This window comes from Planococcus citri, chromosome 3, assembly GCF_950023065.1.
Source record: "Planococcus citri chromosome 3, ihPlaCitr1.1, whole genome shotgun sequence".
Lineage (NCBI taxonomy): Eukaryota > Metazoa > Arthropoda > Insecta > Hemiptera > Pseudococcidae > Planococcus > Planococcus citri.
In genome coordinates, this window is record NC_088679.1 from 44450144 (window position 1) to 44464043 (window position 13900).

The 13900-nt window shown below is 31.8% G+C and overlaps 1 protein-coding gene across 1 annotated transcript in view; it reads right to left on the bottom strand.

Annotated features, from left to right (window-relative positions):
• Positions 1-13900, bottom strand: part of LOC135841083 (ras-like GTP-binding protein rhoA) — a 48109-nt gene that overhangs the window by 20280 nt on the left and 13929 nt on the right. The window contains exon 2 of the mRNA XM_065357885.1: positions 1696-1783. Within this exon, the coding sequence (XP_065213957.1) occupies positions 1696-1783 (88 nt within the window). The remainder of the gene's footprint in view (positions 1-1695; positions 1784-13900) is intronic.

Genomic DNA, 13900 nt, shown 5'->3' on the forward strand with positions numbered 1-13900 from the left:
ACTAGAATCAATTTTTGTTTTTTGAAACTTCATTTTGTATTGATTAGGCAGGTACCTAACTACCTATTTATTAGGAAGGATAGCAAAAAAGAGGTCGCTGGATTTCGACCGAATTCAGAGAGACCTTCATTTTGAGTTGAAGAGTCATTTTGAAAGTTGAACTTTCAACCGAAAAGTTAAATTAAATAACGAAATCAGTTTTGAGCTGACAAAGGAACCTTTACAACTCATATAAACTTCGATTGGGCTGAAATTTGACTTCCTGAAGGCTGAAAGAGCATGTCATGTCATTCACTTCTCACAACCAAATTTTTTTTCGATTTTTGACGGATTTTTAAAAATGGTTAGTCGGTATATTGATTTTCTACATAAAGAGCCAGTTAATATAAAAATTGGTTTGTTTTATGAATTTTTTGATTTTTGAAAAAAATCACTAAAAACGCTTTATGCGTTCCTAGATTGATTTCGACTTTTTTATGGAACGATCTGGGGAAGCAGAGACTTCAGAAAAATATGAATTTTCTCCAGCGCGATTTCAAATTGCTCTCTAGGTAAGACGTTGTAATAAATTCTGACAGCTGAAAATTTGATTCTGTCGTAAGTTTGACGGTGTGAATTTATTAGGATGGTTGAATCAAAAATTTGAAGTCACTGATCGATAAGTGGTCAGCTATTTTTTTCCAAATCCAAAATTGCTTATTGCTGCAGGAATTTACAGAAATCTTCCTGAGCTTTACTCCTCAGAGTTGGTCCCTCCTGAATTGATTACAACTATTTTTGAGCCAATCTGCAGCCTCCAAAAAAATAATTATTCTCGAGCGTACCTACTGAAAAGTAGTATCAGCAGAAAAACTAAATCATTTTGGATTTTTTTCGAATGTGAGTTTTTTTTAACTTTGTAGAAAAATGCACTTTTCAACCCACAATCTCAAATTTGTGATAGGAACACTTACTCGAATTGATTCAGAATGCCGAACTCGTGAGTTATAATGCGATTAAATTTTCAGCTCCCAAAGTTAGTTACAACTCCCTCTGGAGCAATTTTAAATTGCTGAAAAAAAGTAAACTCTCGTTGAAGGCTGTAGATCGACTCGAAAATGGTTGTACTTAATCGATTTATTAGAAGGCCGGCTTTAGCATATTACAAAGGGATTCACATTTTCATCTAGAGATTTACTCTTTTTATAGAAAATTCATAATATAAAAATCAAATTTCTTCCGGGGTGCAATGGAATTTACATGGAATCCGGGCCCTCTCTTCTCAAGATTCCATATGAGGAAATGAGAATGTGAATTATTATTCACAGGTTACAGGTTGATGCATTCTTTCAAAAGCCCTGAAAACTACGGAAAAATCCAGATTTGTAGATAGGCAACCTTATTTACATTTCAGTAGGTAAGCTTTACGTTCCAAAGCAGCCATGCAGCTTGTTTAATTAACATAAAGCAGCTTGCGTGAAACTGCCTATTAGTTACCTAAGAATTTTTACTTAATCTTTTTTTTTGCTTAAAAGAGCCCATAAAGTCCAAAAAATTATTTTTTCTTCTTTAATAGTACCTACCCATGATTTTTTTTTTCGTAAACGAAAAACAGTTATTACGATTTAAAAAAATCCTGTTCAAAGGAAATAACAAAATTTTCTTTTCAACCATTGAATAATTACATGCGAATATGTTTCGATGAAAAATGCTCACCTGACGTGTCCCATATCGTGCAGTGTACTCGATAATTTGTCACTTGATAAGTTACTGAATATCTTTCAAAAATTGTCGGAGCATAAACCTGAAAAAATAAATTATATAAGAAAACAAAAATGACAATTTTTCACTCTAAATGCATTAGGCTATAAAGTATACTCGTGGCCTACAACAAAGATTTATTTTACACCTAAAACTAAAAGTTGAACTTTGACCAATATTTTCAAAGTATATGTACTTGGCTTTCTACCTAATGAAAAATTATAGACCATTTGAAGGAAAAAGTACCCATAAGTATAGAGGTACCAGGAACAAAGCGAGCATGTGATTTGTTTCGTTACACCCCAACGATAATAGCACAATTAAGAACCTAACTTAATTACGTTTTGCAATTTTAAATAGATACGCGCATCTTTTTCGTAGTACTTGAAGAAAATACTCGAAAATTGAATTTATGAATTTTACACGTGAAACGACCATTAAGTTGTTTTCGTTTATTTTAGTCAGTATTCATTTATTGCAGGATTTGCTATATAAGTATGCAATATTCTATCGTATTTTTATTTATTTTTGATCAATTCTCAATCTTTAAAGACTCGATCAATTTTTGAATTAAAAAAATGTATAGGTTCTACAATTTACCCTAATTTTCGTACACAACTTACCTAATCCATTGATATTCGTCATTTTGACTGCTGTAAATACCTAGTAGATGCCTACTTAAAGATGCAAGGTATGAGACAATGTAGGATGTAGAGTAGGTACCTATATTTACTAAATACCATCAGGGGAACCAGGAAAGTACGTTTTGTTAACAAGTACGAGTAGGTATTCCGAGCTGGAAATAAATTTTTACAAGTTTTACGTGCTTTTTCTAGAACAAGTGGTTTAAAAAGTTTGCAAAAAATCATATAACTCAACTAGATACGTTACTAGCTACGCAAAAACAAACTTTTTAAGTTTTCTTCTAATAAGTTTCGTTCGCATTTTGTATGTTTTCGAAGGCTGAGAAAAAAAATGAAGAAACAGAAAGGGTTTCGGATGTTTTTTTTTCTCTTTTGTAACTTCTAATGGGTCTATACACTTTTTTTTTCCAAGTATACGATGTTGAGTTGTTGAGTAGCGGTAAATTTGTGTAGGTAATCATGGGATCAAATGTAGGAGAAAGTGATGAGGGAGTCATAAAAAAAGTACGTGTCTGGTGTCTGCGCTTGTGTGCACTAAATTCGTTTTCCGTTTGTCTGGAATCAGTGAAATGAAACAAAAGCTTGAGGAAACATTTGTCTTGAGAGCGTAAATATTTTCAGTACTTAACGTGTTCAATGTTATTTGAATAATGCAAAAGTTTATACAAACTTCCTGACCATTGGGGAATTGGTGTGTTTTTTTTGCACGTTTAAAAGAGTATACAACAATATTAAAACCGCAAAAACGATGAAACGTACTGGTATTGTACCACTAAATAATCTGCATTTACCAACACGAAGGGTTATACGTGAGGTTTGTGTTTGGCATTTTACGTAGGATAATAGAAATGCTGAAATAAGTAAGTAAACAAAATATTGATCAATAGCGCTAAGTGAATTTTTGGGTTTGAGAATTAATCGGCGAATTCTTTAGATTGCGTAATTTTTTAATTTGAAAAAACAGCTCATCGTGTTAACGTTATATGTACCTATGGCAGAAAGTAGGTACATATCTAGTTTATTATTCTTGAATGTGGCCTACGCTATTCGAATCTTACCTTGATTTTTTGTACACTTTTCCAAGAAATTCTGAATACCTACTTTAAAATGTTAATTGGTTGAAAAATTAATTTATCTATGATCTATCATTTAATTACCTATTTGGTGAATTAATACAGGCAAATGCTGTAACTCGAAATGACAGTAAATTTTACTTGAGCTGATGCTTCAGAAATCTAAAAAATCCCATGGGTATACCTAAACCTAATGACTTGAGTAAGTTTCTATTTAGATAGGTAACAAAACATTTTTACTGAATAAGCAGAAATATTGAAAATATTGATACGTAAATTGGCTGACATTTTTTCAACTGAAAATTTTGAATATCGATCTTAGAATATCAATATATAAGTTGGACATATTTCAAGAAATAATCGCACGGATGGCAATGCAATCGAAACTTTCTATCCCATGAGATTCGATTTTACTGCAGTAACTTGGACGATGACATAAGATATGGCAACAAGTACATACACATGAACAAGTATAATATCTGTTTCGAAGAACCAAGCGAATAAAAAACGCTTAAAATTAAGATTTATTCAGGGGCAAAGTTATAAAGCAAGTTTATTATTCAGTACCGCCTTTGGCAAAGTTTATTTGCTCCTAAAAAGATAAGAATCCGAGTAAAAATTTCCACTAAAGTTTATTAGTTGGAATTAGCTTTGAAAATGAAAATAATGAAAGCGATGTTCGAGATTATCCTCCCAGTTCGCGGATCTCAGTTGTAAAGTTTTATCCGATTGTACTAATAAATTACAGAAAATTTTGTTTGCTAAATTAGCGATTGTTGAAAGTTTTATGATGTGAAATGAATTTTATTGAATCGTCTGAATTTCTTATTTCACGTAAGTCTCCAAGCGTAAGTATCTTGGTACCTACTTCAGTTTCAAGTTAGATAATAAAGCGTAGGCATTTAACAATGTATCGTGTGTATAATCACTATAAAGTCATCTTGTTAGGTATTATTTATTCCCACTCATGATTCACGATATATTTGAAGTCATGCAGCTGCAAAGGTCCGTCATTAAAGAACGATCAAGTACGTAGGTATAGCTTTATTCTGAAAGTCATGTTATCACGCACTCATTTTACATTCTTTGCATTAATTCTTTATATTATTGTACCCATTGGGAGGATAAGGTTTGATGATGGTAGCTGCATGCTTCAAAATTGCTTAAGTATTTATTTTCAAGATGATACAATTTTTGGTTACGGTCTTCATTTCAAACATCTTCGCAAAAAGTAGGTAGGTAATCAATAATAAATTATCTCATTATCAACCGAAAAAAGTGCATGCTGAGTTGCAAAAAGCAAAAATAGGAAAAATATGATTTTGATTTGAAAAATCAAAATTAACTGGTAGGTACCTACAATTTTCACGTCTTTCAAGCTTAGCAGCGAAAAAGACATGAGTAGATTGGAAGAGTAATATGCATTAAAAATTGGAAATTGATGTACAAAAATTGGCTTGTCGATATTCGTCTTTCACATATCAATTTTATATCCAAAATATTATCCACTTTCAATATAAAAAAAAGAAGGAATAAAAAATTTAGCTGCAAAACACCATACAGAAAAAAGATTTCCATTTCCATTATTATTTCTATCGATACATCATTTTTACGTTAGGTAGCAACTAGCAAGTAGGTAACCCAACTTAAGTATGCACAATATGCCTACTCTACATATTTTGAATACTTACCCATAGAAGTTATTGGTAATGTGCATTTGTACAACGGCAAGGAGAAAGAAATCGAGGACGCATACGTTTCTCTAGCCTATCATATACGAGGTAAGTATTCATCAACTTGGACAGTTTTAACGTCAGCATTGTAGTAGTAGGCATGAGAAAATCTCGAGGGGCGAGATATTATCAATCTTTAAAAGTGTTGTAACTTTACTTATGAAGCGACTGATGTGATGATGTGACGTGACGTTTGAACATCTTTCATCCCAAAATTCTTGAACATTGACGTATAAAATGTATGCAGATATCTGGCCTATTATAGGTAGGTACTCCAGAGTATATGGTACCTACATATAAAGATAAGCACACTTAATATTTATTGAGCTTCGTGGCGTGGAAACTCGCAATTCCAACGCGAATAATTCGCATCGGAGAACATCGTGAAAATTATTAATTCAGCTCGACGTTCTTATCATTACGTTTCAAATTCAATAACTTTTAAATTCTCAGTAAATTTTAATAATTTATGATAAAATTAATTGGAACGTTTATCATCTAATTAGGTGGTGCAAAATTTTAGCATGACAAATCAGAGTGACGTTTCAAAAAACGTTGTGGGAATATACCTATACCTACTTATCAATCATGTTGGTGTCATTATGTCAGTGATACTTTCATCCTTCGTAACGGACGATCTTTTATCATTTTTATCAATAAAATCCTGATTAAATCACAGTTAGGTAGGTAATTATATTCAAGGGAGCACCTCGTCTCTATCCAACTGGTAAAACTGAGATTTAAAAAAACAAACTGTTACCTTTACCAATAATTAATAAATGTAGGTAGGTACCTAACATTTAGAAATGTGAAGAGCAATTTTTAAAAACAAAATTTTTTCATTGACTAATCGCCAACTGGAAATTTAAGTCAATTCATTTCAATGCCTTTATTTGTAAATTACTGCATGTGGCCCTTACATAATCGATACTTAACGCATACTTAAGTAATTTTATTGAACAGAATACGAGGTTTCTGACTTCTCAGCAAAAAGTTTCAACTTTCAATATTTTTCCAAATACAATGCATTTTATTATGATTCTTTTTACCTACGTTATCAAATTGTTTCTTCTCCACTCAAAATAAATAGATAGGTACACGAGTCATGTTTTACGAATACTGATTCACTCATTTCGGATGAGAAAAAAAAGAGAGAAAAATAAACATTACACTCTCTTACTCTGCAAAAAAAAAATAAAAGCTCTCTGAATCTATGACCGCGAAGAATAATTTCGCATTTCGAAAAACGTAGGTAAATAACTTCTGAGGTTTTTTTTTGTCTTCTAAGCCTGGTTTTATTATTTCATAAGACCTCTTTGCGCTGAGATTAAATGGAAAATACGAAGTTTGATCTATTCAACAGAATGCTTTCACGTGCTGGTATCGAGTATTATTATATTTTACTGCTACTTACCTTTTTTTCTCTCAATTTTACTCCGTAAAAAAGGCCATAAATTTCAAGTCAAGTTACCTACTAACAAAGTGTATGTATTTTATTTTCACAAGTATTTGTGTTAATTTTGCACTCGAACAAAATAATTTCTTTTATTTCTCCGTTGTTGTTTTTATATTCGTAGGTTACATGTTTGCTTTGCTCCTCGACAACAACCGAGAATGAAAACTTCAGTTGTTAGTTTAAAGAGAGGGAGTAAATTATCCTCTTTTATTTTGTTAGGTGCTGTATCTTTGTTCTTTTTAAAACAGTCCTCATATATTTCAACATTAGAGTCTATGAGTTATACTATATAGCAATAGTTCAACAAGGAAAACTACTCTATAGATATACGTACATTCCGAATATAGGTACCTGGTTTTGAACGGTTTCAGAGAATGAGGTGTAGAGAGGTAGAAAAGAAAATAAAGAAGAGGAAAAAAGTATCTATTAATTTCGATCGAACCATGTTGATGTTTTCAGTTCATTTATATACCTACTCGTAATATAAGATAGGTATAGGTAGATAATGAAACTTTTATTATTTTCATCATTATTATAGGTATCTAGATGAGTTCTATACTTAATTCCAAATCGTCTGTTTTCGAATTATAATTAAGTGCAAATACTTACTTAAGCTTATATTGATATTCGCATCTTATTTCCTCATTCATAACGGGCTCAGTAGAATACAAATTACTGGAGCGTGCTGAACGTTCGTCAGTAATTAAATTTTAAGTGAATTACGTTTGATAAATGTAATAATATTCCTATTGATTCGAATGTGAAAATTGTCATTGGTTTATAATACTCGATACCTATAGGTCTAACACATAAACCGTGTAATCGCCATATAATTCAATTATTATTACAGTACCGATTATCATGGTGCCAAAATATCCTTTCCTATGTTACATACAGAGTGTAAACAGAAATACCTCCCTAGTGAGCATATAGCGTAAATCTTTCAATTATGCGAGACGGAAATTGATGGTTTTTGAAAATAATGGGCGTTTCATCCGAAAAGTTTTCGCGCCATTGATTGAAAAAAAAAACGCGAAATATTATTATGATGTTGTATTTAATGTTTGATTAAAAATACAATAAAAGATTGGCGGAGAGTATTCATTTTTCACGACGAAAAAATATAATTATGATGAGGAAAAAAGTAAAATGTTCAGCAAACAGTACTAAAATACCTACCTGAGTATTAATCATGCAAACCAGAAATGGAAGATGGAAATTTTCTTTAACCTCCAGTTAACATTTCAAGGGAGAAAATTGATACCATACTTTTCGAGATAGGTAGGTAATAGGTATTTACTTGACTTGCCTTGAATTTATCAGTACCTAAGTACCTACCTATTTATTAGATTTTGATTCAAAATTAGATACGTATTTTTCTCAAAAATAAAACAAAAATTTTCATCCCCCCCCCCCATTTTCTATTTTTAAGGTAAAATTTTGCAATTCTTTATAATTGAGAGGGGGAAACATGCCTTGCCTATTTAAAAATGAATAAATTGTATGTTAGTTCACTTGAAGAATAATCACAAGTAAATTGAAAATCACCTAAAGTTGGCCAGCGATTTAAATTTTTAAATTAAGAATTCTGAAATTCTCAGTGCATCTTAAAATTGGTGCTAAACTTTATTAGGTAACAAAACTGTTTTATTCAGACACTTCGCTCGCACGTTTCAAAAAACTAATATTAGAATTTACCTGTCTAACTTTCGCACCTATATAGATATACAAATTTCAAAACGTCGAGGAAAAAAAATTCAAGAATACAGACAGCTTCTTCGTGTATTTTTCTTTGAACTAAAGTTTGAATAAAGCGTGGGCCTATCCTGTACTACGAAGGTGATAATCGGCGGGGATGGGATATACTACCTATAGTACCTATATCGGCTTCTGGGACAGATTTAAACCTTGAACGGCGCGACATTCAATAAAATACCTACGTTATATTGAAAATTCGTTTTCATAGCTCTCAACATTTTTATTAAAAATGACTAATAATGTCACTTGTCAAGAACCGTTGGTTGTTGATAACTGAACTATGGTACTCTGTTTTAGAGTTTTTCGATGCATAATCTCGACCTATTCGAGTACCTACGGCCTATAATAACTCATTGGAGGAAAATATGGTATTGTACGATGATAATATAAGGACGCTATTTATTTGCGTTTCGTAACAAATCGTACTAATTTTGTTTAATAGAGAATAATGGTGATCCCAAAATACGAGTAAATATACATAGGGGACCTCGAAAATTCACACAATTTCATCGAATACGCGTAATTGTGTAGTGTATAGTGTACATAATTATACGTAATACGAACCTATGTATTTACAATGCTTAGGTACGTATTTGTGTAAGTTCCTAATGTACCTACCAATATATTAACAATAGTTGCGACGATACACATGAAAAAAATAACATATACTCATAAATCAAGAATTTGAAAATATTTTACGAATTTTATGATAAACTTCGACCAAGGCATTTACATACTTTTTTTTTTAGCTCTCTGAACTTCGTCGGCACAAGTGCAGCTCAACATAGGTAGGCACCTATAGTGTTTTGTTGAAGTTATTGACCCGTAAATGTTACACTTTTGATTTAGATTAGTAACGCGTAATGTATATTTGTTTTCATTTGTGTTATACACATTAGCTATAACATTCTATACACGGTTTTCCTTTAAAAGGTCTAAAAGCACCGATGTATTCCCAGTTTTGACTTTTGAACGTATCATGTAGATAGACCTTTACCTTTGTATAATTTACATATATTATTTTTGCCTACCTACTCGTGAATTCAGAAAAATGGACTTTTTCAAAATTATCAATTCATTGTTAACTTTTCACGTCTGATGTCTCGGCAACGTGAAAAATGTTTTTCACAATAATGATACTGGCAGAATTTTGAGTTTCACAGCACATCAAATAACACCTGCATAAGTTTATTTTTCTATTTCAAAAGTAAACGTAGACATTAAAATAAAAACCGTGCTAATGTTCGTACGTATTACGTGCCAGTAGCTACCTAAGTAAGTACAAGGAAAGTTATTTTCAGGTAGGTACTTGGCGAAAAAATAAAATAGAAGTGCTTGGTTGGGCAGAAAAGCAAAAAATTCCCGACTAATCGAGTTAAAATTTGGCTCATTAAAAGAACAACCCTCTTAATCCCTTCAATTAAATATGTACGATCTCCATATCCTCAAATTCGAGTTGCATGTAAATTCGCGAGTGAGCAAAGCTAAACTTTGGTAACTTTTGGCCAGGCTTTATCGTTTGATGGATTTGAGGCTTTGAAAACACATTTTGAGCTGTTCAAGTTGATTTTTCGATTTTTAGCGATTTTTTTGAAAACGGTGAAAGTAACTTATTTGTAGGTAAGTATATACTTATTATATGTACCTACACCAATTTTATACAAAAAATGATGTTTTTTGATTTTTGAGGTAAAAATCTGAAGATCTCATTCGAGCTAATCTGGAGCTTTGACCGAAAATTGACTTTCTTTCAGCGATTTAAAATCACTTCAGAAGATGCTGCAATCATCAATTGTGAACCCAAGCCCCAAGGTGACGAGGTGGCGGGTTAAAAACTATTTTTTACACTGTGAATTTTTAAAGAAAAACTGAATTTTCTGAAGGCTCAAAATCAATTTGAAAATAATTTCAATTGATTCAGGAGGTTTACTTTAGTATAAAAATCGATTTCTAGACTTTTATCTCCAGATTTACTTAGTGACGTCGCGTCGTGACGTCGCGAAGGAGTTCTTCAAGGGGGAGGGGGTTGAACACACAAACTGGATGGCTGAAACATGTATTGAGAACGACTACTAAAATGGTATCTAACATTTGAAAACTGAAATTTTAGGAGTTGTGCCTTGTGCATTAGAACTCTCCATAAGATAGTCAAGTTTTAGTGCATTTCTTCAAGAAATTTATTTTTAAAATAAGCAAATTTCTGTTTTGAAAAAAAAATCAGAAATTTGTACCCATCTGTCGAAGAAAAGCGATTCAGTAATATTTCAAAAATAAATATGTTAAAAAAGAAGAATTGTACGAGTTTTTAGCGCATGAACGACTGACATGAGATGACTTGAGTCAACTAGGACGAAACGACAACATTTTCGTCTGAGCTCAATAACGATGTAATTGAGTGATTAGTATGTGCCTAGACCTACGTTAAAGCAATGCAGTTAGAATTCCACTTCTCCCTACTTCTCTATTCCATATTCTTTGAAAAAGTTCTGGTAGTTACGGAATTTTTCTCCGAACTTTAACAAAAGAATACAAGCAATTCGGAGTGCCTCTGCCTACCTATTATACTAACCTACATACTATTTTTGGTTGAATTTTGATACCTCCTGACACCGATATCATTATAAAATATTTTTTAATTGGAAGAAAAAAGGAACATGAAAAGGTGTGCGAAAGAAAAGGAGGCGAGTAAGGGCAGAATGCAATAATTATAAAGAAGAAAAAAAATGATAGAACTGCGAAAATAAAGAATGAGTAAAACAACTACAAAATGACAGAATATTTAACAAAGCCCAGCATCTGTGTCATACCTACGTAAAGTACTGCAAGCTATGACATCATAGTCTCCATCCCCCCCCCCCTCCAATATGAAAAAACCTGTGATTTTTTACAAAATGAGCTTTTATACCTTAAAAGTGCAATTTTAAGATTTTCAAATTTAATTACGGAGGTCTGAATGGGAACGATGAAAGAATTTTGTGAAAAAATTAGGATGAATAAGACAACCCGACTTCATTGATCGTGTAATGTGTGATGTAGAGTAGATCACTAACTGATCTTACTGTATTTACGGCGAACTAGTTATGCAAATCTATTAACATCTATCTAGTGTTTCAAGGGAACCAACGTAAAACTTGGAAATATCATTTTGAACACGTACGATGGAATAGGTGGTCAGTTCTCATCTCCTTCAATTCCCTTCTCTGGATTCCCACCCCCCCCCCCAAACTTCTTCAAGAGATATTGTGACAAGTTGCTCATCACAAATGTACCTATTCTGGCAGTACCTACTTCTGAAAAAATATGTACTTAGATGATGAAAAATTGCATCTTATTTTACCCAAAGCATTCTCGAAAACATTTTTTTTTTGTATGTAGTAGGCAGGTAACATTAAAACAATAAATTTTGAAAAATAATCACCTATATAAAACATCAAAAATCAATATTTTTCTGCTTGCGTGAATGAAAGGACAATGGTGAAATATCATTGATCTGTGAGTATGAGTATGAGTATGATCTTGCAATATTCTATCTTGATTAAAATTCTCTCATTGTCAGTCAACAAATATTTTCCATTCTTTGAAAATCACTCAATTTTCTAAAACAATGAATCATGAGCTATCAATCAGTACCTACCTATCTAAGGTTAACCGAACTAATTATTTTCATACCGAAGAACTTACCTATTCACAATTTTTTATAATCTACACACGAATTTGTACACAAAAATACGAACTAATCTATCAATAAGTTATGATTTTCGATACCAGTTCTTCGATAAATCGATGTCGAATTCCTACATAAAGTAAGTATTTAACAATCTCTTTTTTCTAAAAAAAAACAAGCAGATTTGCACGAACCCTGAGATAATCCGTTTACACCAACAAAATAGGATGCACAATGATTTATCGATTAATTTTTAACATAGAGCTAAAAGACAATTTACGAAGGAGAAAACGAAACGTTATTCGATAAAAATGTAGTATCCAGCATCACCAGCAATCCATTTCATATCAAATTATATACGAATACCACTGGCATTTTGATTTTCAGTACTAAGATTCAATTTGGATGGACGTCGGTTGAATGAATGTCACCGGGAAGGAAATTGAATAATTACTTAACTAAGCGTGAATATCAAATTTAGTTTCTTTGCCTTTGATATTCGTATTCTCCTTTTATCGTTAGTAATTTATTCTCACTTCTTTTTCGCTGTTCTTGACTTCATGTAACCGACAAAGTGAATAATTTATATGTAAATTTGCGCTTTGTTATAACAAATGCCCATTACTCTGCACCGAGTTGTGGTTACCTATCTGTATAGTTTTCGTTTCACCTCATTTAATTTCGAATTTAGTTTTGGAATTAACGATTTGATCATTCTATTTTATTTTTATTTCGTTTATTTATTTTTATAATTTTACTCTCAAGTACTTATATATTACGTATCACTCATTTTAGTGTGAAAATAGGAATCCAATTTCATCGCAAAATTCGTAAAACTGCTCAAATGAAATAAATACTTATGTGATTCGTCATTTATACCTACACTCGTCGTAATGTAACATAAACAATCAGAAATTTCTCATGGAGTATAATTATAGTGACATTTTAGAAATTTTTCTTGTCCATAATATACTTACTTCAAGACGTTTCATTGACATGAATTTAAGAAGCTCTATGACACCTTTTGAATTTTCTAATAATAGTCATTGAGTAAGTACAAATAGGTAAGTACCAATTTAATAAAATTGATTGTACAAAAAGATCTACAAATAGAGTTGGTACATATAAATTAGATTACGCCAGCCATCTTACGATGGGATGGGTCTATTCTATAATATCTTTTATCAATCCAATTTAACCCAAACTCAAATTACGCGAGTGAAATGTCACAAAATCTCATTTTCTAAAAAGTATAGCGTACCTGGTTACCTACCTATCACATTTCGAATTTTTCGTACCTGTCCGACTTTTTTCATCTCAATTGTACAATAAGAAAAGAAACAGGCAAAGCCAACAACACCGACTGGATAATTTACCTACCTTATCTATTTCTTCGTCTCATTTTTAAACGTATCCCGGAGTAAGCTACGTACTTACCTACGAGTTACTTACCCAAACTTACTAAATGTAGGTAAGTAACATAATTGGAGCAAAAATGATTTTAAAATTTTGATATAATATTGAACAAATAATCAATACCCGCATTATATGTAGGTATAGTGTTGAAAAAAAAATCTATGCCAAGGATCACGCTCTTATAGCAACTTGATAATTTTTTAACGCTGCAAAAAAGCACTAGTGACGATTGTTTAAAACAAGAGCTCCGGTTCGAATTCTTTTGTACTTATCACGCGCATTTATAATTTCCCTTAATTCCATGTTCGATCGACGAAAAATGTTCCACTTTTATCGAGCTTTTTATACAATAAAGTTTTAATTTCAAATTATTTCTGCAATGCTTAATTTTTCCACTATTTAATTTTTTAAAATAT